The 26,740-nt window shown below is 46.3% G+C and overlaps 2 protein-coding genes across 2 annotated transcripts; one reads left to right on the forward strand and one right to left on the reverse strand.

Annotated features, from left to right (window-relative positions):
• Positions 1–12,465: 12,465 nt before the first annotated feature.
• LOC146171741 (uncharacterized) lies at positions 12,466–15,085 on the reverse strand. The gene is made up of 5 exons (XM_084586336.1): positions 14,902–15,085; positions 14,644–14,820; positions 13,038–13,246; positions 12,686–12,845; positions 12,466–12,578 (listed from the first exon to the last, which is right to left on the reverse strand). Exons 1-5 carry the CDS (start codon positions 15,083–15,085, stop codon positions 12,466–12,468), a joined length of 843 nt encoding a protein of 280 aa, XP_084442462.1.
• An 899-nt stretch (positions 15,086–15,984) lies between these two features.
• LOC146171742 (uncharacterized) lies at positions 15,985–19,066 on the forward strand. The gene is made up of 2 exons (XM_084586337.1): positions 15,985–17,282; positions 19,009–19,066. Exons 1-2 carry the CDS (start codon positions 15,985–15,987, stop codon positions 19,064–19,066), a joined length of 1,356 nt encoding a protein of 451 aa, XP_084442463.1.
• The last annotated feature ends 7,674 nt before the right edge of the window (positions 19,067–26,740 follow it).

The raw sequence follows: 26,740 nt of genomic DNA on the forward strand, positions 1-26,740 counted from the left end.
TAATGCCCTCAGGAAGAACGTGCACAAAAAGGCCGAAGTTCAAGACTAGAATATAAGCGTTGTTATTTTTCTACGTGCACGATGTTATGAGGGAGAGCGATTCTACGCTGCAGTGTCACGTCGGTTATGGGGCAAATAACGTAGTCGCCATCAGGAACGGAGGGGAAAGGCGTCATGAGCACATACACTGCAGCTTCTGGTGGCAGACGAGTAAATGTAGAGGAGCGGAGACGGAGCGTTGAAGTATCAGAGGCCTGTTTGTCAGGACAGAGTGGCAGGTCCAGATGAAGCAGTCCAGAAGAACAGTCAATGAGCGCGGAATGTGCAGTTAAAAAGTCGAGTCCTAATATAACGTTGTGAGGGCAACTGGTGAGGACTGTAAATAGCACAGGGATATGGCGGCCGGCAATGGTGATTCTCGCAGTACACATACCAATCACAGTAGCTGTGTTGCCATCAGCAACACGAACGGTAGATGAGGGAGCGGGTGTGAGGACTTTGTTGAGGCGTTGACGGAGCGAGGAACTGAGGACGGAAATGTGGGCGCCAGTGTCAATAAGGGCACAAACTGAGACTCCATCCACAAGAATGTCAATGAGATTACGGCTGGGTGAGAGGGTCAGTTCCGAGTTGACAGTCCGGGTCAGTAATGCAGCGTCACTTCCGGGCGCTGCATTCGATAGTTTTCCGAGTAGGTGCCGGCGTATGATTGAGAGGAGCCGCGACCAGGTAGCGGTGAACGGGAGCGACGAGCCCGGGGAGATGGAGATCGGCTGTAGCGGCGAGCAGTTGGGACGGTTTCGGTGCGAGGTTCATCTGGTTGAGGAGGAGAGTGTGTAGGTCGATCATAGGCGGAGCGGGGCTCCTCTGGTGGGGCGACAAAGCGTCGAGGTCCATAGTAATACCGACGGTCAGCGTTGTAATAAAAGCGAGGGGTGGGGAAAGTACGGCTACGGCAATACCGCGAAGTGTGGCCGGCTCGACAGCAAATGAAGCAGATTGGCCTGTCGTCTGAGGTGCGCCACTCTGCAGGGTTGTGACCAAGGTAGCAACGTGGGGAGGCTGTGCTGGCGGTTGTAGCAGCCACTAAAGGAACAGGGTGCGATGGTGGCGGGGGCGGCACGGAGCTAGAGGAGAGGCCGACGTTTGCAAGTTCCTGGTGGACAACGGCCTGTATCATGGCAACGGTGTCGGGCAGCGGAGACGAGAGTGGTGCAGGAGTTAGGGCCTCAAGTTCTCTGCGGACGATCCGAGTCACTGTCGTGGGATGGGAGGGTTGGTGCAAAGGGGCCAGGTCATCGCAGGATGAGGTAGCCGCCGTGTTCGGAAGACGCTCAGAGCGATGTACGAGACGTCTTTGTTTAGCCTGCTCGAATTTTCGGCAGACTTGGAGCACCGAGTCGACGGTAGCGCAATCCATGCAGAATAGGATGTGGAATGCATCATCCGCGATACCCTTGAGGATATGCCCTACCTTGTCACTTTCCGGCATGGAGGTGTTAATCTTGCGACACAACGCAAGCACATCCTGAATGTAGGCGAGGTAGGACTCCGTGGGGGATTGAACACGAGAAGAAAGTTCCGTTTTTGCAGCCAGAGCGCGTCCAATTAGTTTCTCGAACAAGTCCAATAAGCTTGCGCTTGCAGGTATCCCAGGTAACGAGCTCTTGTTCGTGGTTTTGAAGCCATGTTCGAGCTGTTCCCGCCAAATAAAATATGATGTTAGCGAGCATGATGGTGGCGTCCCAGTGGTTGTTGCGGCTGCAGCGCTCATACTCATCAAGCCAATAGTCAACGTCTGGATTGTCGTCGCCATTGAAGACGGGAGTGTGGCGTATTTTCGTTAGAACAACTGGCTGAGCCGATGTTCCCGTAGTGGTAGGGGCTGTTTCGGAGGTCATCGTGGCTGTTTGAGACGTGGTTGTGATCTCAGGTAGGTGGCGGCCGCTTCGTAAATCCAGCTTTTGGCAGCGTAAATGGACTAATCGGCGCGTACGAATCGGTGGAGGGCCCCGCACCTCCACCAAGATGTAACGTGGCAAGGCTAGTCCACGAAGGTTAGTCCAGGCTGGCACCGCCCACAGAACACAGAAACACAGCAGCGTCGACCTTATTCTAGCATCAATCGTTGCTACCACTTTGTCTTCTTCTGTGTCACTGTTGCTGATCGTTTTCATCTTCAACTTACAGCGATGCAGGGCATATATGTCACAATATTAAAAGAAGAAGGTATCTGTCATGAGATAATAGAATTCCTACAGGAAATATACCGGGATAACAAAGTAGAAATTACGTGGGAAGGGATCAGAAGTACGGAGGATGTCAAAGTATGCAAAGGATTAAGACAAGGCTGTCCTCTATCACCGGTGCTGTTCATGCTTTATATGATAAACCTGGAACGGAGGATACAAGACAGTAACCTAGGTTTTAACCTGTCATATAGATTAGGGGGAAAGGCGGTACGGCAGCGCCTCCCCGGTTTGATGTATGCAGACGATATTGTGCGGCTAGCTGAGTGTGGAAGAATTGCAAATTCTAGTTAACTATTGCGGAGACAAAGGGAACGCTCTAGGCTTTAGTTTCAGCGCAGTTAAGTCGGGTCTGATGATTTTCAACGGCTCAACTTATCAGGGTCTTAAAATACAAGGCCATGAAATACCTAGAGTAGCAGAATATAAATATCTGGGGGTATGGGTAAACGAAGGATTGGCATACATTGGAAAGCATGAGCTATCACTTAAGGCCAAAGGGCGAAGGAATGCCGGGATAATGAAGCATAAGGCATTGTGGGGATACAATATGTATGAGGCTTTGAGGGGTATTTGGAAAGGAATTATGGTGCCCGAACGTACTTTCGGAAATGCGGTTTTGTGTCTAAAATCAGAGGTACAGTCGACATTAGAAATAAATCAGAGATCCGTTGGACGATTAGCACTAGGTGCCCACGGCAAAACCACAAATGAGGCAGTACAGGGAGATATGGGCTGGGCATCTTTCGAAGTACGGGAAGCTCAGACTAAAATATTATATGAGGAACCCTGAGGAAATTGGACAGTAACAGATGGACAGCTAAAGTATTTAAATACCTGTACTTAAGAAGCATTGACTCACAATGGAGGAAAAGAACTAGGAAACTAACTAGTAAGTATGCTAGTCACAAGGACAGAGAAATAAAGAGCTTTAAGCAACAGGTGAAAAACACAGAAGGTAAAAATTGGATAAATTCGATGGAAAAGAAACAGAGTGTGGAATTATACCGAAAGTGGAAAATGCAGATCAGGAAGGAAGATTTCTTTGATAACTCAAGAAGCTAGATCAGGGTGCCTTAGAACACGCAGCTACAAAACGAAATTTAACAATGGAGATGACGCATGTGCTGCATGTGGTAACTTCAGTGAAACAATTGACCATAATATACTGGAATGTAATGGTATCCATCCGGAAGGTGATGCAGGCGCAATCACTGTTCCTTAAGCTCTGGGGTTTAGAGCTACCAGTGGCCGGGTCAATTAACCGGCAGTGCAAACTAGCAAAAAACGACTGGAAGATTGGTGGCTTAAAAGCAGAGAAGTAACATAATGTTAGTAATGTAGAAACAAAAATTTCTTAAATAGAATAATGGTTTAGTAACCAATCTAAATCAATAATTAAGATATAGGGAGAAAAATGAGCATGACAGCTATTGCTACCACCCCGTTTCAAAGGGGACGCTCCTATATTGCATCCATCCATCCATCCATGCTAAAGTCACTGGAACTCTGAAAGTACCGCAATCAGCGGACGCCGCGCGGGCAACATTGGGTTGTAGTCGCCAGGAGTGGTGCAGCTTGGCGAACGCGTCGTCTGCCAGGCGAGGAAAGCTCGTGGCTTCTCCCCTGCAGCCGCCTCGTTGATCGTTTTTTCGCGGAAAATAACTGATGAAAGTATTCAAGAATGAAACCTTAGATAGGATGATGGTTTACAAAAACATTTAAAGCATCGTACGACTGCTGCGCAGTGACGATCGTGTTATTCAGTCCCAGGGCATGAGCGTACAGAAAAATGCCTGTTCTGGAGCCTAATTTGTTGCAGAGTTGGCTACTCCAGGTTTGCAAATGCATGTTTTCGGGACCAGATAAGTTGTTTACAGTAGTCACATAAGCCGCGTTCATGTGAGAGCTTGCCTGGAAATGTGACGCGTAGAAAGTTCTATTAGTACTTGCGGTTTTGTGCCCGTCTGTCCTTCCCTTCGTCTTGTTGCGTGCTTGTCGGAGTCTCATCGGATGTCGTTAGGCGGGCCCAAGGATTTTGGCTCGCGAGACCAACACTCTGATTTCGTGACTGGATTGCCGCCGCAGCTATTCCGCAGCTATTTACAAAGAGTTGGAAGAAATGAGGAGAGACGCCGTTAAGCGGCAAACCTAGGAGAATGTTTGGGGAAGTCGCGGCGTACAGACGTGTTGTGCGAAAGAAAATGGTGATACGGAGATATAGGATGCTGTCAAAGTGACTTAAGAGATGTACCAGTGTGTGACCGACGCTCACCAGCACGTTTTGAAGGCATTAGTCGCACAGCGAGCTATCCGCGCAGCCCAATGCTTATTCGTACCGTTCAAGCCATCATACTCAAAAAGTGGGGCGATACCCGCACTCACCTTTCCCTGTTGTCGGCGACTATTGTTTGTACTGAACTGCATGCACTGGTCTCGTACTTTTCCGTTGTTCATGTGACACTGGTGTAGAATTAAGAGTTCATTAATTAAAACTCAATTCTGCATATAAACCCCTTATTAGCTATATGAGCCAATATTTTTTTTCGCTTCATAGAAACTTGAGAGCGTGTTTATTCCCTGGACATGTTTTGTTTCGTCAGTTTTGAAATATGCACTCCCCCCTCCCCCTATTCCTGCCATAGCTACAGATGGACCTGCAGTATGTAAAAATACGTCAATACAATGATCGGGTTGATTCCTGCTTTAAAATGCTACACCTTCATATCTCAAGAGATTTTTATGTTCAGCTGTTTAAAGGGCAACTCCGGGGGTTTTTCAAATTTTTTGAGATAATGATTGCATTGTATTAGCTGGGAACCCCTCTCTTCGTTACACTAAGTCATTGGTTGAAATAGTGACAAAATAATTTTTAAACAGCAATAAAACAAAGCAGCGAAACCGAAACTGAAACTCTTGCAAAGCTTGCATGGCGTCATGACGTTTTTGTGACGTCACACTCAGTATCTCCGGTGCCTCGCCAGCCTCGCCTGCGCTGCCCATGCCATTAGTATGCGATTGAAGCAAGTCTAAGAGCTAGGTGACTCGATGCACGCGAAATAATTGACACAGACAGCAGTGAATCCTTATTAGAACTGTTAGGGGCTCTCTTGTACGACTGTAGCGACAATGATTCGCTGCTAGTGCACTGCCTGCCTGCCGCCACTGGAGTCGGCCGGCGGCCGACGCTATCGATGAACGGATGAAACGGACAAGACGCTAAAGCACCGATTCAGAAAGGTGAGTGTTCACGCTATTGAACGGCTTGTTCGCATTCTTAAAGTACTATTAACATAGCTCGACTGTTTGCAGGTGCTCGTGCAGGTGCTTACTGAATAGTGAATACACAGGTGATAGTGCCCGCTTACTACTTTGCACCAAGTTTGCACTCCGTAGGATGAACATTCTGCCCTATTTCATCTTTTTTTTTAAGACTCTTCAGTCATCTTTCTGTTCAGTTAACCTTGTCTTTGGGTGAATATTCTGAAAATTCTCTCAATGTTCGTTTTGTGTGCTCCACCTGCCTTCCGATGCGTCCGCGATGTGCCAGCTCATTGTACGAAAGGAAATGCAATTTTTGGTTACCTCGCTTGTATGGTGAGCTGCTCGAAATTGTTTCTCAGCATGCGAGCTTCTAGAAGCAAACTATTCACGCTAAGAGGGAAAAAAAGAAATACGAGCAGTGCGAGGATTGCGCCCTCCGCAATTCGCACTTCTTATCTCGCTTACACATGCGCGCTAAGAAGAACCCGCTGAGGCAGTCTGATTGTATCATGGGAGACTATTTTTTTACCGTCCATTTATAAGCCCACTTGTTACATTGTTAAAGCGCTGTACACTCTTTTATTACGATCATATTTGGGGACACTGCCCTAAAATCAACGCCCGGGTGGCGAAATGGATAGTTTGTCGCACCAGTGTCTTACGATTAATTCATAAATTTCAAATATCTTATAAGTGTAATTCTAGGTGGTCACGCGAAGAGTAAAAGGGACAGCGAGGCCAGGCACCGCGTTTAGTACGTATCCGCAAACTTGTCAGGTCCACACTTGACATGGCTGCGCAGTTTATTTTTCCATTTTGTGCATTTATCTGTGCACAATTAAAATTTAAGCACAGTCTACAGCTTATATCTGGTTCAAATCACAGTACAAGGAGTAGCAATACTGCATAGCACAATCACACAATGGGTAAATAAGAATAAAAAATCAGACGCTTAGTAATAAAACCAGATAGACAAGGAACACATCACAAAGCACATCTACTTTTCAGGTAAGAAAGTGCAAAGCTTGAAAATTTTTTTCCTGGCCAAGAAACACCAACCTACCAGAAAGCCAGACTCATTTTATTCATAAAATATGCCTTAGTGCTGATCCTTGCATAAGCACGAAGCATATTTAAGTGTGAACTGTTGATAATTGAACATTAGTTATGATGCCAGAAAGTTTCAGGTTACATTTCTGTTCATATCTTCCATGAACGAACAATCTAAGACGAAAGACTTGTTATGAAGTACATTCAAGGGTGCCAACAACCAATGGTACATAGGAAGGCATAGGGAATATTGTAGATTCAAATGATAATGTAATCATGGAGATATATGATTAGAAAGTTGAATAAATGAAGACTATATATGCCGCTGGTGGGATCCAAGCCCCCAGCCTCAAAACCCCTATGCTTTCCTTGTTGTTGGTAGCTGTTAGTATCTCTCTTCCCATGAAGTTGCTTTCTTATGGTCGAGGGAAGTTACGTATATAGCATAGATGTTATTTGTGTGGTAGGTGTGGAACCGCTTTCGAAGAGGGCGTCTTCAGCCACATCCTAGGTGCGCTTTGGGACTGATCTGCTAGGCATTTTTCTTGGCCTTTAACAAAATGTTCTTATTGCATCAAAACTAATGAGTGAAAAAGTAACTACAAAGCAATAACTACAGTACAGGAGACACATGAATGAGCACTTGTGGTATACTCTGCATGTTTAGTCTTGCACTTCTAGTGTAGCAAAGTATGCCAGCTGTATTCTTTCGTATTTCTCATCAAAAATGGTGGCCACTTTTACATTGTAATGCAAATGTTGCTTCCACTTTTCCTATCGCTGGTCTTCACAGGTGTCATTGGTTGAGAAAAGTACAACACTTTGAATTACTGCTTAGGCATCTTTTGTGGCCATGTTTGTTGTCAATGTTTCATCCTTCCTAGTCACATTCCAGCATTTACGAGCTATTGCGCCCTGGAGCCTCCCTATTCTTTGGCTGCCAGCTGTCTTGCTGAATCGCGTAGAATTACGCAGGAGATAGTGCCTGCTTACTACTTTGCACCCCATAAGATGAACATTCTGCCCTTATACCATTTCATTTTTGCTTTTTGAGACTGTTCAGTCATCGTTCTGTTCAGTTACATATTGTCTTTCGGTGAAGTTTATTCTAAAAATTTTTTCAAGGTTCATTTTGCATGCTCCACCTATCTTCCGTCCTCCTCTATACTGAATAGTCTTCATTCTATCCAGCTCTGACCACTCAGTCATCACTATCACCATTCACTTCAGAGTTCCTTTCCGAAAATATGCACTGCTGGACTACTGCTCACAGAACCACTAGGGGCAATCCTTCCCACCACCAAAACATCCAAAACATAACGACACTACTTTGATAAACATGCATACAGTTCTCTTACATTGCACTAAGTGAGCCAGTAGCGTTCATCAAAACAGCTCTTCATCAAAATCCATCCACATGGAGAAAGCTTGTAAAACAGCCAGAGACTGCAACCAAGCAAACTCGCATCATGATAAAGCAAAATTTCCCAACATTTGTGGTGATCTCCACAGTTTCTGATTGCCCAAAGTATGACAGGGTGTGAACATGTGCTCACTCACACTTTCACATGCTACTTACATCAAATCAAATTCCTCCCCAAAAAACAATGATGGTGCACAAACTATACAGAGACAACCCATAAGCTTACATTGCTAGCTAAACCACTAATATTCGCCCACAGTTCTCAGTGTTTACAAATTGTGCACTCAGTAGCTTGGAAGCTCCTTTCCTTGCAGGCTCCTGATCACAACAATGAAACCTCCATTTTGCTTGAAGGAGGAGCAGCTCAGTTTGTCTGGTAAAGTTGAGAACTTAATGAAGTTTCATGTTCTGTCGCATGCTGAATGCATTGTTGACCGAGACACTTTTGAGTCTTCCAGAGGAATGGGTTCTAAATGAATGAAGAGTTTTCTTTAGATTGGTAAAGTCATTCTTGGGACATATGAACATGCTATGAACAGTCCTACAAGCAGAAAGCTTACACGAAGTTCAACTTATCTCGTTGGCGGCTTGCCGTAAGCAATATTTGTAGTCAATGAAAAAATGTCTCCACCCTGAAAGTCGCAGCTACTTTGGCGACTGAGCTAAATTTGTTGTTCATCTTCAAGCTACGTCACAGAATCACTAACAAGAACCAGAATTCAGAAAACTTGAATGTGCCCTCAAACGCTGTACAAGCACGTACAGGTTCTATGAAAAAGATGAAGTGTATCAAAAATTATGTGCCGAATCTATGAATGGCTTATCAAACTGTTTTCAGTTTTCAGCAATAGTTCGCCTGCTTAAAAAGCAAAACCCCTACATTCTTTTCTTTTTCATCATTCAAGTCCTGTACTGTTTACAAAACACACTATGGACACTATTTATGCCAGAAATATACAGTACACCTACCACTACCTACTTTGAAGATTATAATTTGCTATTTCCTTATTTTTGCATTCTGCTGAAATCGGCAGTTGAACCCACATTTAGAGTCCTTTTGCATTAAAATTTTGCTCCAATTGGTATGATACATGAAAAGTTAGATACATATTTTTTAAGTGGTTAAAATCTATTAATGGTAAAAATCTCTGAATGGTGCTTCCCTTAGTATACAGTCCTCTTCAGTTTTTCCTTCCTGCTGTACATCTTTGCAATTTTCAATTTTTCCAATGCACATCTATGGCCCATACTGCATTGCAATAACTTGCATTATGTGACTTGTGCTCACCTGCACGTCACATGCTTTAAAAAGCCAAACATTCCTTTTCATGCAATTCTGTGGGGGACTACTTGTACACAATGCGCCTCTGCACGTGGCTCTGAGCGCATAGTCTGCGTAGTTGGTTTATGATCAGGTGAATTAAGTACTTTGCTTCCATGAAGCTACAATAAGAGGAGACAATGCTCTTTACACTGCACTCACTGTTACTACTGCTCCAGACTCCAAATTTGCCAATTTTAGTTTCAAAGTAGTTCTCACCAGCTGCTTGCTTGCTTTTCAACCACCCTTCACTATGTGTAATGAAACCTGGTGCTGCAAAGGAACCACCAGCAATGTTTCATAGACTGAATTATTTTTTAGGTTCAGTCTGTATGGTTTAACATCTCAAAGGGACTCTGTTATGAGAGACGCTGAATTATTTTTTACTTGCTTCCTTGTTTTACTTTAGCTCCTAAAGCCAGGAGAGCACTTTGGTCTTTTTATTCACATTACATGCCTTGCTCCGGCACAAACTGCCACCTGCAATGCTGCCCCTGCATATTCTATCTTGCAAATTATCCCTTAACATTTTGCACTATGCACAGTTTGGCCCCCCCATCACACATCCTTTCTTTTTCTCAACAGCACTGCATACTTTGGTACTATCACTCGTACCCTGCTTCCACTTTTTTCCTTGGCACTAAACATAGCGTGTTCTGCATGCTTTCTGCCATCTTAAGTTGGTTCAATAGAAGCTGCTTTTCAAGCTGAAATGCAGCTCTGCCTTGTACGTGTATCTCTGCTGTTGCCTATTAACTAACTTTAAAATGTGCTTGCATCCCCATTGTTGGCCCCCTCCATTAGCTGCATAACCAATAGAAAAAGAAAAAAAGCTGATTTGCCCTTCAAAGTATCCTCTGTGCAGCAGCAGATCTTCTGGAATATCAATCATTATAAAAACCAGTCGACGTCAATGGCTGAAGCGGCCTTTTCTAATTGTATCTTAAGCCGTATCTAACTCTAAACACAATATGTTCTTTGAAAGGGTGCAGTAAGCAGTTGCACACCAAGACAAATACATGAAACAACTTATTACATTGCAAGCATATGCTCCACCTCATTGATTAGGGCGCTCGACTGCTGAACCCAAGGATGCGGAGTCGAAACTCTGCCTCGGCAGCTGCTTTTCGGAGGAGGCAAAAAGCTAGGCTCTTGTATGCTGTGTGATGTTGGTGCACATTAACAAACCTGGTCAAAATTTCCCCTCCATTACGGCGGCTCTCGCAGCCTACTACATACATAGGTAAATGAGAAATCAAGACTGGGTGATAATGTGCACCTATCAACCATAAAATGTAGCAGTACAGAAACTATTGATCATGAAGTCAGTGCAATACCCAAGCAACCACCGACGTCCATTGTACGTCCGAGCTAGAGCCGAACGTCCTTATCCGAAATTGTACGTCCGTCGGACATACGTTCAACCTCCGGTTTCGGACATCCGTATTCGTACGTCCGTCGGAGGTACAGACTACGTTCGTTTTTGTATATCCGCATGAGAGACGAGGTGTACGTCCGATGTACGTACGGACGAGTATGTTTCCAGGACATATTTCCTTGCTGACAAAATTTTGGTTTAACATGTACAGACAGCTGATCCCACTTGTCTCGAATGCCCGAGCTGTGTCCTGTAGATACATGAAACTTTATTGTGGTCTGTTTGCTGAGGCAAGGTGGTTTGTGGTCCTTTTCTATTCAGCTTCCCCACAGCGGAAGCATAAGTGAAATTTAGCACTGAATTTTGCTTTTTTACTAGAACATTGCTCGGGCACCTGAAACAAATGTGATCGGGTCCATTGGGCATGGACAAAATTTTGCACTGCGGATTTGCAGAAAAATTAATTCCTGTTTTTTCTCTAATCATCGGGCTGTATACTTCCAGTAGGGCATATGGTTCCTTGCACTTCACTTCCTTGCCTAACCACACAAAAGATCTGCAATATCACTTTGCACAAACTGTTCTTGACCACACTGTGTGCATGTTTTGCCAAAAAAATATTTCCAAATCATTTTTTTTGGTGGGGGGGGGGAATTGACATAAAAAATTGCATTGTATCCTTCCAGTGGGGTATGATCTTTTGCACTTCACTTCCTTGCCTAACCACACGAAAAATCTGCAATATCACTTTGCACAAACTGTTCTTGACCACACTCACACTGTGTGCATGTTTTACCAAGGAATATTTCCAAATCATGTTTTTTGGGGGGACAGGGAAATTGACATAACAAATCGCATTGTATCCTTCAGAAAATTACTATAAAACTCAAGGGCAGGTCTGCTCCCAAGAACATGTGCATCACTGCAGTAAAGATTTTCTGGACTAGGGTAAATCAACAATCTGACCAACAGTGCAAGGGCCTGCAATTCCAGATGAATGAAAGCAGTTTATTGCAGTCAAAATATGCAATATTTACACAGGAACTGAGCCGTATTTGACTGATGTAGCCGTGTTAAAATTATTTTAAACATTTCAAAATTTCCTTGTGCAGGAGCCAGTCAGGCGCTGGATCCCTAGTTTTACAAGTTCACAATATCTTGCAACACCACACTGCCATCCTGCTTTTCCATATACTGTGCATGCCCAATGCCATTATAAGGTCATATGGAATACCTTCCTTGTTTTCAATCAGGAGATACCCGATTCCATGATGGTCAAACGGAGGACGTCTCAGAAGAAAACCAATTCCCAGCAGTCCAAGAAAACATGCACTATGGTTTTATCCTTTTTAGATAACAGCGGACACACCCATGGGACCAAATTTCTTCTCTTGCAACCCCACATTCACCAGTAAAGTCCTGCTATGTAGTTGAAAAAGGTCTTGGCTGCAGGAGTAATGCGCATTTTTTAAACTGTTTTAAGGATATCTGTTCGGCTAGTTTAAGGCTTTCTTAACTAATTATATTTAAAAAGCAACAACAGAACTATGTTGAAATTTTCATTCTCTTAAAATCTTCCATTGAAACCACAACTTCATGCATGTCATGTGGTTTCATCTCATGCATATTTGGCATGCAATTATGTCTAGACTGTGAACTGATACATGGTCATGCAAGTTCCAGGAAGTTCACCATGCTACTACCATATTCATAAATGCAGCAGTAAAAGCAGAAATAAATTTATTTCAACTTTATAATGGTTTCGCACGCATGAATTGATTCAGTGTGCTCCTTTGCTGCAGCGCTCCTTTGCTCTTCGGAGCCATTCTCCAATTTGTATGTCCACGTCCTCGTGGGTGGCACTTCCATGGCAGCGTGTCTTCTTCACTGCACCTGAGCATAATAGAGTACAAAAATGTGAGAACTCGTCACTTTGGTTATACATTCGATTTGTACTGTGAAACCTTAAGGAGTAGCAACTTTCAAAAATGTCTACTTGCCAAAGATGACTTTCCGCAGTCTAAAGTCCCGAAAGACCTCCTTGCCCTTTCTCCCATGCATGGAAAATTGGGCTGCGGCATAATCGTCCATAATGTGCGCAAGCATCGAGGCCACGGTGGCTTTCATGGTGCGCGCACCGTATGAACTTAGTTCAGCAGCCTAGAAAGAGAAATGATACCAAATTAGGATATTTTAAATCAACAGCTGCATAAAATAAGACAGAAAATGGAAAACAAAAAGGTTGAAAAATATACTGCGTTTGCAGCTACACTTGCACTGTAGACTGCTGCACTGCTACAGATAAGGTCAACTACCTGAACATATAACTGCTGAATGTAGGTTGGCACTTACCAAAGCTTCACTGCTCTCAGTAGTCAGTTCAGCGTCAAAAGCCTGGACCACTGCCGCTGAATTAAGGGGGCTTTGCAGAACTGACTGGAGGTTCTCAGATATGCTTTCAGCCTTCATGCCCCTGTCTAGTAGTGTTCCTACTGATTCTAAAATTTCAGACTGTGTATGCCGAATAATATTCAATGCATTGATTACTCGGCGCTGAAAATCTGCAAAAAAAAAAAGAATGTCACAAGCTTTGATAACTTACTGCAAGCAAAGTGGCAAAGTGGAACTCACCAGCACAGCTGAGGCTTCCATCGCAGCACTGCTGTGCACCTGAAAATAAATATATTTCATCATTTTAGTGCTCTGTGAGCTCAAAGCACATTTCTGACAGCAAAAATTTCCTGCAACTGCTCTTTTCCTTTGAAGGTTGTTGCCCAGAAGGGCTGAAACAAAAATGATATGTGCTATATGTATACTTCAGTTAAAACCTGGTTGCATTATGCTGTAAAATTATGATCTAAAGACCCAGTGGTGCTTACCTTGAGTTTCTGAACACCTCAAGGCTCCACTTGGCTGCACACAGGTGGCATCACTTGTGCCTTAATATAAACAAGTAATACAGTGAGATACAAAAGCAATCTGGAAAGCCTATAGGAAGAGCTATCATATAAAGACAACAGGAAAAGAGGACATGCTGTCTCCATGATCTTTACACATAAAGCAGTCCTGCGAAAAAACAGCAATAGTGCAGAACTGCAAAGTGTACCAAGCTTGCTCCCAATCTAACTGCCAAGGCATGGCCACTTTAGAGGGTTGAGACACATAGCACTAGGTTTGCTTTGCAAGGTTAAACAATTAGCCGAAAATAATGCAATAATGAAGCAGCTTCTACACTTACTTGGAATTGGTGCCAAGCTCTGCGGCATTTGACTAGTAGCTGCAGTGAAGCATTTTAAAATATTAGTACTGATACTGCACAACATAAACAATAACAACTTAAATGCAATTGATGAAGATCACTATATACCTTCTGTGGGTGCCACTTGGGAGGAGGATGCTGAAGGCCTTCTCTGCTGGGCTTTCAGTGCGATCTTACTGATCAGAGCTGTGGAGGAAGAAAATTTGACAGATGTGATGACCAGCGCTCTACCAAGGCAGTGAAAAGGGATAAAACTGACCACCCTAAAATCTACATTTTTTTTTAAGTTTTAAAGTCAGGGATGCAATGGAAGCATGTAATAATACACACCACAAAAAAAAACGAAATTGATCATAACACATCGCAGAAAAGTAACCCTTTTTCTTTCATTTAATAAACCATTTAATTTTTTTTACATATTCATTTATGGCCTGAGGCAATAAACATTATTGAAAAAATAGAGCAAAGTCCGGGTTGTCAAGCTGAGTTTATTGCTAGAGGCTTCAGCTAGTACGATATTCAGTGAATGTTGAAACCGGTCGTCATATAGCATCTCAGCGCACTTCATCTGCAGGCACCAACCTGAGACTACAAAGAAGCGAAGCCGCGGGCACGAATGTACGATGTTCGTAAACGCGTACGTACGTTTCAATGCCAAGTGTTGTTAAAGCACTACAATTAATAAAAAAAATACGTTACGTCTGTTGAGTTTCTTTGTCAGCGCAGCGGGTGCTTTTGGGAAGTCGTCGGAGTCAGAGTCCGAAGAGCTCCACCTGGCCGGCCGGATCCTTCTTCTTTTGCAAATGCCTCCGTCGTCAGATAAATCGGACGTAAACTGGGCCCGGTCTAACATTTTTCGACCTTCATCGTATGAGCCTAGCAAAAAAAAAATAATAATACCACACACATATAAATACGCATGTAAACATTTTGCACTCTTAAAAGTTACATCCTTACTGAATGTGTGCTTCACAGTTGCTTCATACTCGGCGTAATTTGGTTCTGGTGGCCCTCCTCTTCTCACCAGCCTAGATGCCTTGTCAGCTGAGACATTAGGCCATGCACACTTGGCGCCATTCATCCAGGCACATGGCACAAGCTCAACTTCGCGTGTCCCGTCAAATTCGACAATTGCGTACATCTGAAACAAAGCATGCGTGTAAACGAAAATTCAACACAGCAAAATTCAAAAACAACAGGCAGAACGCAAGCAATTACCTCCAGCTGCGTCAAACTGCTTGCAGGCAATTGTGGTGGACTGCTGTCGACTTGCAACCTGTCAATAAATTCCTTGCACGTGTTGCACCTGTCAGAATATGCAGCAGTATGAACTCTAGGTGATCACATCGAGTTGTGGAGTCGGAGTGGAGTAGTTCGCGATCGCGGGCCAACGTTTCACGTGGATATGGCTACAAACATAGTCACGTGTCACCGACAGCGCCGACTGGCGCCGACGCTAGCCGACGGATCCAGCTGCAGTAGCGCTAGGATCGACACCAAGGTCTCTGGGATAAAAACCTTTTAAAGAAATATTTTTGTCGTCATTTTTTTAATAAAGTTTATATTACTAAAACTGAAGCCGTACAATTGTTGGCTTTGTCGGCGCCAAAAATGCCATCACAAGCCAAGCTCGTTCCAAAGTCAAGTCGAAACGCATGGGCATGGTCATGGAGGGTCCTCCGTGGGCATGGTTATGATCAGTGGGCATTGAGCATCTTGAACAGCTTCCGTCCAGCCCGAAACTTTTGCAGGTAAAACAACTTACCTTGCTTTCCTCTTCGTTTTGGGGAAAGTGCGCCACACTGGTTGAAAAGCAGGTACATGACTAGACATCCGAAGCATGTTGGCATCTGTCTAGCCATTCCTTTGTGTGTGCTTTAATTTATTCACAACCAGTCTGTCGCATTTTTCTTTAAAATTGCGTTTCCAACTAGCCCCATTGGCGTTTTAAAGCGTTTTGGTAATGCCCATGTCCTTAACTCGCAGGTCATCATGCCTAAATACAAGGAAAAGTTGCATATACGTAAGAAAGCGTACAGGATGACAAAGGCGACCTTTGACAGCATTGGGCGACCGGTCCGTGACAGGGCAGAGGAACAGGAAATGGTGCATTCAGCTCAGCATGATCTGAATCGTCAGGTAGTAGCACCTGATGATTCTTCGGATGACACTGACAGTGCCTCTAGTTTTCATAGCTTGGATCCTGGCCATATCGATGTTGAGCTGTCACATGCATCTCATAGCAGCCACACAACACCCTCAGTGTCAGACAGGCCTCCGGAAACACTATATGATGTTTCAGGAAGTTCCGAATATGCTCCTAGATGTTTACTTGCATCTCCACTTCCAAGTTGTGAAGTTTCCGGGGCTGATTGCGCAAATCCAGATGTATCTACCGTATCCAGTGATGGGGTTGCAGCATTAAGGCATTGGGCTCTTGATGAGAATATACCACACAGTTCATTGTCTTCATTGTTAAAGGTTCTAAAATCTACCTCATTGGACCCAGCTACTCTTCCAAGCGATGCTCGCACTTTGCTGAAAACACCCCGCGACACGCACCGTACTTCGCATGTAATTGAGATGTCCTCTGGCAGCTACTGCCATTTTGGTCTCGAGCACCAGTTAAGGCTCATTCTTGCCAATGCAGCTCCCAAAATCTCATCAATCGCCCTTTCTTTTAACATTGATGGACTGCCTATTTCGAAAAGCTCCAGGATGCAGCTTTGGCCAATTCAATGCATAATTGTTGACTTCGAGAAGATGTCTCCATTTGTTATTGGGGTCTTTGCTGGGCCATCAAAGCCAGCTTCAGCTGAGGATTTCTTGGGACCATTTGTGACCGAACTAAAGCACCTAATGTCACATGGGTTAGACATGAAAGAAAAAATAATTGGGGTGTCTGTAAAAAGCTTCATTTGTGATGCCCCAGCGCGTTCCTTTGTGTTTGGAATTAAGGGCCATATGGGCTATTCTGGGTGCCCAAAGTGCATCGCTGAGGGATCATACATAAACAGACGGCTTGTATTCCCTCCAAAAAGTTCAGTGTTGCGGACAGATGACTCTTTTCGGCAACAAACTGACCCAGACCACCATAACGAAACATCGGTATTAACAACACTTTCCATTGACTGTGTCAACACTGCTCCTCTTGATTACATGCATCTTCTCTGTCTCGGAGTCACCAAGAAATTGCTACATCTCTGGTTATGTGGGCCCTTGCATGTGCGCCTCGGACCTCAGACACGGAGGGAGTTGTCTGAACATAATGTTGAATTTGCTGCATATGTTCCAAGTGAATTTGTGCGGAAGACGAGGAGCTTAGCAGAAGTTGAGAGGTGGAAGGCGACTGAGTTTAGGTTTTTTCTGTTTTATGCTGGGGCGGTGGCTCTCAGATCAGTCTTGCCCCAAGCGTTGTACATGAATTTCCTCAGCCTGCACTGTGGTACTCTTCTTGTCGCATCTCCAAATCTCTCTGAAGAACATATCGACTATGCAGAGCACCTTTTTTGCCACTTTGTTAGGATGTTTGCTTCCATTTATCGAGAAGACCAAGTATCATATAATGTACACTGTGTTCTGCATCTTGCAAACGATGTCCGAAATCAGGGGCCTCTAGACAGCTTCAGTGCTTTTCGATACGAAAACAATATGCAATTTATCAAACGCCTTCTGAGAAGCCATAACACCCCGCTTGCCCAGCTGTATAATCGCTTAAAGGAAAGAGAGGGAAGACATGCACTGACCAAGTCATCTTCACCAGATGTAATTTTCACACGAGAGCATGCAGATGGTCCTCTTCCTATTGCCTGCAGGCCTCCCCAGTACAAACGAGCCCAGTTTTCTAATTTTGTGCTCACTGTCGGGATTCCAGACAACTGTTGCATGGTCGATGATGCAGTCGTTGTTATTGACAATTTTGCAAGCCTGGCATCAACATCGATGCCGTGCATCATTGGCCGTGAATACAGGGTCAAAGAGAACTTCTATGAAAAACCATTCCATTCGGGTAATATTGGCGTCTTTGTTGTGTCCGAGCTTTCTGAAACAAAGCACTGGCCACTACACAACATCCGAAAACTAGTGAGGCTTCCTCTGTCAAAATATGCAGTCCGGATCCCCTTGTCACAGAAGATGACAGTTATGCCCCTACTGCATACAGGTTAACTCTTAGAGGTTTGCATGTCATTTCCATTTTTACAAATTTTCTAGACTGATGTTGATTCTGAGTACGGTGCAGGCCTTCTTTGTCTTCGTCCCCTTCGCACCGTACTCAGAATCAACATCAGCTATGAACCAATTAGTCCAAACCAAAATTTTTCTTAAGCATATTTTTAGACTGAATTTCATTATTGTGTAAACCCAGATTCAGCCCCATATGTTGCTGGAGAGCACTGGTTTTATGGGGTTTATTGCCCCGAAAGTGACTCAGGCTATGAGGGATGTTGTAGTGGTATCCAGATAATTTGGACCACCTAGGGTTCTTGAAGATGGAACAACCCTTCTATTATTTCTGCTTTGACTGGAAAACATTTCCTCTACTGTGAACCATTACTGAAGAAACAGGTAGTTTGCAATATTCACTGCTGTGTTGGCCATTTTCCTCTTCCTCCTCTGGACACACAATGTACAGGACTTCTAGCCATTATGGGAATGACTGAGTGTGGGTTAAAGGTGAGTTGCAAGACTGCCACATAGGCCACTGGTCCTGACATCTTTTTCTGTTTTGTCTAGTTTTGTGAGGCACCACCCATGTCGTAGAAGCAGGCTGTTTCTGTCCTACCACCTATAACTGATTTTGAAGACAGAATAAAGCTGCCGGTATTCTGGAATGAATGGACTGGGAAACTTTTCCTCAACGATTGCCCACTATTAATGCAAAAGGTAGGTTCCATTACTCCGCAGTGTCAGCCTTTCTCACACTATTTCCTCTTTCTCCTCTAGTCACACAATGTGCAGCACTTGTAGCCATGATGGGAGTGACTGACTGGCCTCAAGGTGAGTTGCAAGGCTGCCACTTAAGCCACTTGCCCTGATGGTTGTTCTGTGTCTGGTTTTTTGTAGCGCCACCCATGTTGTGAAGATGGTTGTTACATTCCTGCCACCTGTAGACTGGTCTTGAAGACAGCACAAAGCTGCCAATATTCTGGTTTGGACTGGGAAATGTTTTCGCAATAGTGGCCCACTACTAATGCAAAAGGTAGGTTGTATTACTAAAGTAGGGTATGTTGTTGGGCAACCTTGTTTCTTTGTAATTATGGAATCCACAATGCTTGCAGATGAAGGACCATAGACGAGGACACACACAACTGCACTGAACTATCGGCTTTGTTCTTGAAGCAGTTGATCCACACCTTTTATCATGGCAAAAAGGCAATAATGCACACCAAGGAGTAGTTCTGTAAAACCAACTCCTGAAATGACTAGCCCTCAAGGCTTAATTCCAAATATAACAAGAGGAAAAATCAGTAGCAAGAAAGTAACAAAACAGCCAAAACTAAGTAAATACACTGCTACAACAATCACAGGGCTAAGCGCAAGTCATGGAGTACTAAAGATAGCTTAAATTATTAAGGAGGCATATGTGAGGCAGCAATTAATGTGCCTAATGTTGATAAGATGAAAAAAAATGGAAACAACCTAAGTAAGATGTCAGAAATGATGGATACAGAGAGGAATGAAATGTCTTTCCAAAAAGGATCCAGGTAGAACGAGAGGAAGATGGTTTACGCTGTATGAAGGAGCACTGAATAAGGGTAAAGGGAGATGCCTCAGTTCACAGATTGAGCCAACGTTTCCACAAGTGGACTTGTCTTCGTCTGGCCAAAGCGATCATCACTGGCAGGGGTTTAAATACACTTTTGCTTCTGAACAAGGAAAGATGGGGAGGGGGAAAGTGAGTGAGAAAAAAGTAGGTCAAGGAGTGTGGAGGGGGAGGATGGGTGAGAACAAAGTAGGTCATGGAGTGAAAAAAAAAGTTCAGTATGTATTTCTCAGCCTGGAACCAGGGATCCTGTGGCCTGCAAACGAAATAACGGGCAGTACCAGGAAAAACTACAATACTGGGTGGATGATTAGTCACCACCTAAGCAGGTATGGTGCAGATGCACCTTCTTACAAAGGGACAGGCTTTGGAAAGGGCCCTGATAAGGAATATATCTAAGGGGAACAGTTCTTAAATCTTTCTGTAGAAAAGGGGGGGGGGGAGGGTGAGATGGACAAAGCAACAGAATAATGACAGCACAGTGACAGTGATTCCACATAGCATTAATTGTACAGTTTATTCACAGCACATGTACCCTCCGCAATAGCATAAGCTGCACTTGTTTCTCCAAACACATTTCCTCCTTATCGCTTGCTACTTGAGTTTGCCTCGAAATATTTTTTTTGCATGTCAGTTGTGGGTCACTGTGCTGTCATCATTCTGTTGCTTTTTCCATCTCACCCCCCCCCCCCCCTTTGCAGAAAGATTTAAGAATTGTTCCCCTTAGATATTGCCGCAATGTTATCTTACTGGCGCCGCCATGTGGCGAGCTCGGGAGACTGGCACGCGCTCGTCTTCTTCGCTCTCGGTGCTCGCCCGCCAGTCGGTTCCGTGCCTGATCTTGCCGGTACTTAATTGTAAGTAAACCTGCTTAACCAGTTTCACTGGCTCCTGTGACATTTTTGGTGGAGCTTCTGGGTAGATCCCATGTACGAAGAGCCTCTGGCTGCCCCCTACGCCCATCTACACACCGTGGACACGACACCTGTGCACAAGGCGAGCCGTCGCTTGAGAGGCTTAGCACCCGAGTGTGGTCCTCTTGTTTCCCCAGCACGAACCACGATGACTACAGCGGCAATTCAGACCACTCAGCTTCCTGTGAGTGCCCAGCAGATGATCTGCCATACTCCACGTATGCCCACACCGTTTCATGGCGACAAGTTCGAAGACGTTGAGGACTGGCTGACCAGCTACGACCGGGTCGCTGTATTTAATGCGTGGGACGAGGAGCGAAAATTGCAGAATGTTTATTTCGCACTAGAAGACTCCGCCAAGATGTGGTTCGAAAACCACGAGGCTTCCATTTCCACCTGGCAGGATTTCCGGCGGCAGCTGCTCGCAACATTCGGCAACGAAGCAAGAAAAGAGATGGCTGAACTCGCTCTACAGTCCCGAGCACAGCGGCCTAATGAAAGCGTCGCCATGTTTGTGGAAGAAATGATTCGCCTTTTCAACCGGGCGGATCCCTCCATGTCGGAGGTAAAGAAGGTGCGCTACCTTATGCAAGGCGTCAAGGAGCAGTTGTTCGTTGGCCTTGTACGTGACCCTCCACGTACAGTTGCTGATTTTACGAAAGAAGCAACAAGCATCGAGCGTGCATTGAATCAGCGATTTGTACATTTTGATCGCTCAGCAAACATCGCTGCCATAGACTGCCGCTTGCCAATGGCCGGAAACGACAGGGAAGCCCTTCGCGAACTTATCCGAAGCATCGTGCGCGAAGAGCTGCAAAAGCTGCCCTCTCTCGAACAACATCCACGTGTTGGGGGCATCTCGGATATGGTGCGCGAAGAGCTCCGCCAAGCAGTGCCATCAGTACCGTCACCCCAGCCGCCTGCACCACAGATCATGACGTACAGCGACGTGCTGCGTACCCCTGCGCCTGAACAATTGGCACCCTGCAACCCTGCTCCTCCCGCACGTCCTCCACCGCAATATCCAGTTTCGACTGGTGTGCCTGAACCTCGACCACCAGTTCGCAAAGCACACGCGTGGCGCACGCCGAACAATCTGCCTTTGTGCTTCCACTGCGGCGAAGCCGGTCACGTTCTGCGCCACTGCCTGTACCGTCGGATGGGCTTGCGCGGATTTTCCCCGGATGCCCCTCGGCCGCGCTATGGCGAACGACCTCGGGATATCGACCAATACCTCAGCGACCACGTCCCACCTGCGTCCCTCCAGCGACGCCAGTCCAGGTCACCACCGCCGAGACAGTTTTCAACTAGCCGCCGTTCTTTCCTCAGGCAGTCCCCAAGCCCGCACCGGGAAAACTGAAGACGGCGACTATCGGGGGTAGGGCCGCCGTCGATGGACATTACGACCAACATCCTCCGCTCACCGATTCGATCACACATACCGACCTCCGACCCTTCGCTCCGATCAACAATCCGACCACTTTTCGACGATCGCCGAAGCTTTCCTCCGACGCCCCCAATCGACGCACCGCACGACCAACGAGTCCGACGACCTCCCGACGATCACAGAAGCTTACCTTCGACGCCGTAATTCGACGCAACGAACGACCCGTCAGCCCGACGATCCCTGACAAGCCGCACTTTGTCGACGGTGAGCTACATTCCGCCGAAATACCGATCGTCGTTGATAACCACAACACGACTGCCCTTGTAGATACCGGCGCTGATTTTTTCGTTATGAGTCATGGCCTTGCTACCATTCTGCGAAAAGTCCTGACTCCTTGGCACGGAGCCCCGATAAAGACAGCCGGAGGGCACGTTGTAACGCCGCTCGGAGTGTGCACCGCTCGCGTCGAGATTCACCACGTAACTTTCTCGTGCTGCTTTGTTGTGCTAGCAGAGTGCTCCAAGGACCTGATTCTCGGCCTTGATTTTCTTAGAGAAAACGACGCAATCATCGACCTCCGTGACTTCATAGTGACGTTTTCCACTCACCGCGCAATTTCCGACGAGTACAGACAGCATAGCGACGACTACACAGACAGGCCAGTTTTCCGATTGTGCGACGACCATGTCACTCTACCTCCACGCACCAGCATGTTTGTTACAGTGCAGTGCGACAACCCCCCCGCCTTTCAAGGCCTCGCCGAAACGAACGTGAATTTATTGTTGAGCCTACAAGTCTGCGTTGCTCGGGGGGTCTTCGCCTTGAAAAGTAAACGAACTGAACTGCTTTTAACGAACTTTAGTGCTGAATACCGCCATTTACCGCAAGGTACAGCTATCGCTTATTTTGACGAAGTCAGTGCGCCATCCGCCCATTGCGCCCTTTCGCTGGCCAGCGAGAACCCTCCCGAGAGCACTGGACATACTGTTCAAACTGACGTGAATCCAGCTTTGTCTCTTACCCAGAAACGCCGCCTTCAAGAAATTCTGGACACTTATCGTGACTGCTTTGCCGTCACTTCCAACGTGAAGCAGACGTCAGTAACCAAACATCGAATTATAGTTGATCCCACCGAGCGCCCTATCCGCCAACACCCCTACCGAGTATCACCGAAAGAACGAGAGGCTATTCGGGCGCAAGTTGATGAAATGCTCCGCGATGATGTGATCCAGCCGTCCACAAGCCCATGGGCGTCACCAGTTGTGCTGGTCGCTAAAAAGGACGGATCACTCAGATTCTGCGTCGACTATAGGAGGCTTAACAAAATTACGAAAAAGGACGTCTACCCATTGCCTCGAATCGATGACTCGTTCGACCGACTTCGCCACGCCCGATACTTTTCATCGCTCGATCTACGCAGCGGGTACTGGCAGATCGAAGTCGACGAACGTGATCGAGAGAAGACCGCATTCATTACTCCTGACGGACTCTACGAATTTAAGGTGCTTCCATTCGGTTTGTGTTCCGCTCCCGCAACCTTTCAAAGAATGATGGACACTGTCCTAGCCGGCCTGAAATGGCAAACGTGCCTCGTCTACCTTGACGACGTTGTCATTTTCTCTGCGACCTACGAAGAGCACCTCAAACGATTGACGGCCGTGCTAAATGCCATCCGCCGGGCCGGACTCTCATTAAAACCAGAAAAATGCCACTTTGCATTCCAACAGCTCAAGTTCCTGGGTCACGTCGTGAGTGCTGAGGGAATTAGCCCTGATCCAGAGAAGACGGCTGCCGTAGCTGCTTTCCCGACCCCCACTGATAAAAGTTCCGTACGTCGGTTTTTGGGCCTCTGTGCATATTACAGGAGATTTGTGCACGACTTCTCCCGAATAGCGGAACCATTGACTCGTCTAACAAAGGACGACCAGCCTTTCATCTGGGCCGACGAGCAGCAAAGGGCCTTCGAGGAGCTTCGCAAGCGCCTTCAAACAACGCCCGTACTTGGCCACTTCGACGAGGAGGCCGACACAGAATTGCATACCGACGCCAGTAACGTTGGCCTCGGTGCAGTTCTCGTTCAGTGGCAAGAAGGCGTTGAGCGGGTGATTGCTTACGCCAGCCGCACCCTGTCTCGTTCCGAAGCGAATTATTCTACTACCGAAAAGGAGTGCCTTGCAGTTGTGTGGGCGGTGACAAAATTTCGGCCGTATTTGTATGGTCGGCCGTTTAGAGTGGTCAGCGACCACCACTCACTCTGTTGGTTAGCGAACCTTAAAGATCCTTCAGGCAGGTTAGCCCGCTGGAGTCTCCGCTTACAGGAGTTCGATGTCACTATTGTGTACAAGTCCGGCAAGAAACACAGTGACGCTGACTGCCTATCCCGAGACCCTATCCCGTGTTCTTCAAGTGAAGCAGATGACTCCGTCTTTCTCGGCGCTCTCTCGACTCCAGATCTTGCTCAACAGCAGCGAGACGACACCGAACTGCGGCCCCTCATCGATTACCTCGAAGGAACCGCCTCATCGCCGCCTCGCCTTTTCACGCGTGGCCTGTCGTCGTTCTGCTTGCGTGACGGCGTCCTCTACAAGAAAAACTACGCTTCCACAGACATTCAGTATCTGCTGGTTGTCCCAACGCCGCTCCGTACCGACGTTTTGCAGGCATGCCACGACGAGCTTTCTGCCGGGCATCTCGGTTTTTCGCGCACCTTGGCACGAGTACGACAAAAGTACTACTGGCCCAAGCTTGCCGCTATGGTTCAGCGCTATGTTAGGACGTGCCGTGATTGCCAACGTCGGAAGATACCACCTGTCAAGCCGGCCGGCCTGCTGCAGCCTATTGTTCCTCCGCGAGTACCTTTTCACCAAGTCGGTATGGACCTGCTCGGGCCATTTCCTACGTCATCATTGGGCAACAGGTACATTATAGTCGCCACAGATTATCTAACCCGCTATTGTGAGACGAAAGCTCTTCCCAGCGGCACATCTACTGATATTGCGAACTTTTTCATCTTTAATCTAGTCCTTCGTCACGGTGCCCCTGCGATCGTTTTAACTGACAGAGGCACGGCATTTACTTCAGCTCTAACGCAGGAAGTGATGCGGCTCAGTGGCACTTGTCATCGCCGAACAACAGCTTACCACCCTCAGACGAATGGCCTTACTGAGCGACTCAATAAGACTATCGCCGATATGCTTTCTATGTACGTCGACGAAGATCATAAGAACTGGGACCAGATATTACCGTATGCAACATTTGCTTATAACACCGCAGTCCAGGAAACGACACGCTTTACACCGTTTCGTTTGGTGTACGGTCGCGAAGCTGTCACCATGTTGGACGCAATGCTACTGCCACATGTTGCCCACCCATCGATTGCCGGTGCCGACCAATTCGTCCAGCATGCCGAGGCTGCTCGCCAGCTGGCTAGACTGAGAGTCCGGACACAGCAAGTTAGAGATGCTCGATGGTATAACCTTCGTCACAGGGAGGTAATTTACTACCCTGGCGATCAGGTTTGGGTGTGGACACCTGTTCGCCAGCGGGGTCGCTCCGAGAAGCTTCTGCGCCGCTACTTCGGCCCGTACGAAGTACAACGCAAACTCAGCGACGTCAGCTACGAAGTGACCCCGCAAGGAACTGTTCGCTCATCCCGACGGCAAGCACAATCGGAAGTCGTACATGTCGCCAGGATGAAGCCCTTCTACTCCCGCTAGGTCAAACTACATGTGTTTTTTTTTCTTTGTTTCCTTTAACTACTCGATGTAAACGCGCATCCTCGCCGAACAGGGTTATCCTCGACCTCGCCACTCGGCATCGGGACGATGCCTTTTCCACCGGGAGGGGCAATGCCGCAATGTTATCTTACTGGCGCCGCCATGTGGCGAGCTCGGGAGACTGGCACGCGCTCGTCTTCTTCGCTCTCGGTGCTCGCCCGCCAGTCGGTTCCGTGCCTGATCTTGCCGGTACTTAATTGTAAGTAAACCTGCTTAACCAGTTTCACTGGCTCCTGTGACAATATATTCCTTATCAGGGCCCTTTCCAATCCCTGTCCCTTTGTAAGAAGGTGCATCTGCACCAAACCTGCTTAGGTGGTGACTAATCATCCACCCAGTATTGTAGTTTTTCCTGGTACTGCCCGTTATTTCGTTCGCAGGCCACAGGATCACTGGTTCCAGGCTGAGAAATACATACTGAAGAAATTTTTTTTCACTCCATGCACCTACTTTGTTCTCATCCTCCCCCTCCACAATGTCTGACCTACTTCTCACCCATTTCCCTTTCCCCAGCTTTTCTTCTTCAGAAGCAAAAGCGTAATTAAACCCCTGCCAGTGATGATCGCTTTGCCCAGACGAAGGCAAGCCCACTTGAATCAACTGAGGCGTCACCCCTTTACCCATGTTCAGTGCTTTTTCCAAAAAGGTTACTTATGGCATGCTACATAGCCTGTTCAGTGGTTGCCAATGATGGCAGCTTCGATTATTTGATAAGTGCGGTGGTTCTTACTTTTTGCCATTACTGTGTCCACAAAGTTCAATGAATGGCGGCTGCAGGGTGTGTAGTCGCAACGCCCAAGTTGCTAGATTTTCATGTATTGCATTGGAATTGTATGCCCCTGCAGTTAACACAAGATTTTCTGCCCGACATACTCTTTGCCGCAAGCTAAAGGGATAGAATATACGACTTCTGTGGTGCATGAAAAAATAAAGGGATCTCAGTTTATTATTGCGC

The sequence above is a fragment of the Amblyomma maculatum genome, unplaced genomic scaffold, assembly GCF_055883805.1.
Source record: "Amblyomma maculatum isolate TAMU_Amacu unplaced genomic scaffold, ASM5588380v1 scaffold_18, whole genome shotgun sequence".
Classification (NCBI taxonomy): Eukaryota; Metazoa; Arthropoda; class Arachnida; order Ixodida; family Ixodidae; genus Amblyomma; species Amblyomma maculatum.

Coding starts and splice junctions, on each gene's coding strand:
- LOC146171741 (XM_084586336.1), bottom strand. CDS start 15,085: ATGTACGCAATTGTCGAATTTGACGGGACACGCGAAGTTGAGCTTGTG. Junction 14,821..14,901: donor AACTGTGAAGCACACATTCA/GTAAGGATGTAA, acceptor TTTTTTTGCTAG/GCTCATACGATGAAGGTCGA. Junction 12,579..12,685: donor ACTGCGGAAAGTCATCTTTG/GCAAGTAGACAT, acceptor TATTATGCTCAG/GTGCAGTGAAGAAGACACGC.
- LOC146171742 (XM_084586337.1), top strand. CDS start 15,985: ATGACAAAGGCGACCTTTGACAGCATTGGGCGACCGGTCCGTGACAGG. Junction 17,283..19,008: donor AGCTTAGCAGAAGTTGAGAG/GTGGAAGGCGAC, acceptor GGTTTTTTGTAG/CGCCACCCATGTTGTGAAGA.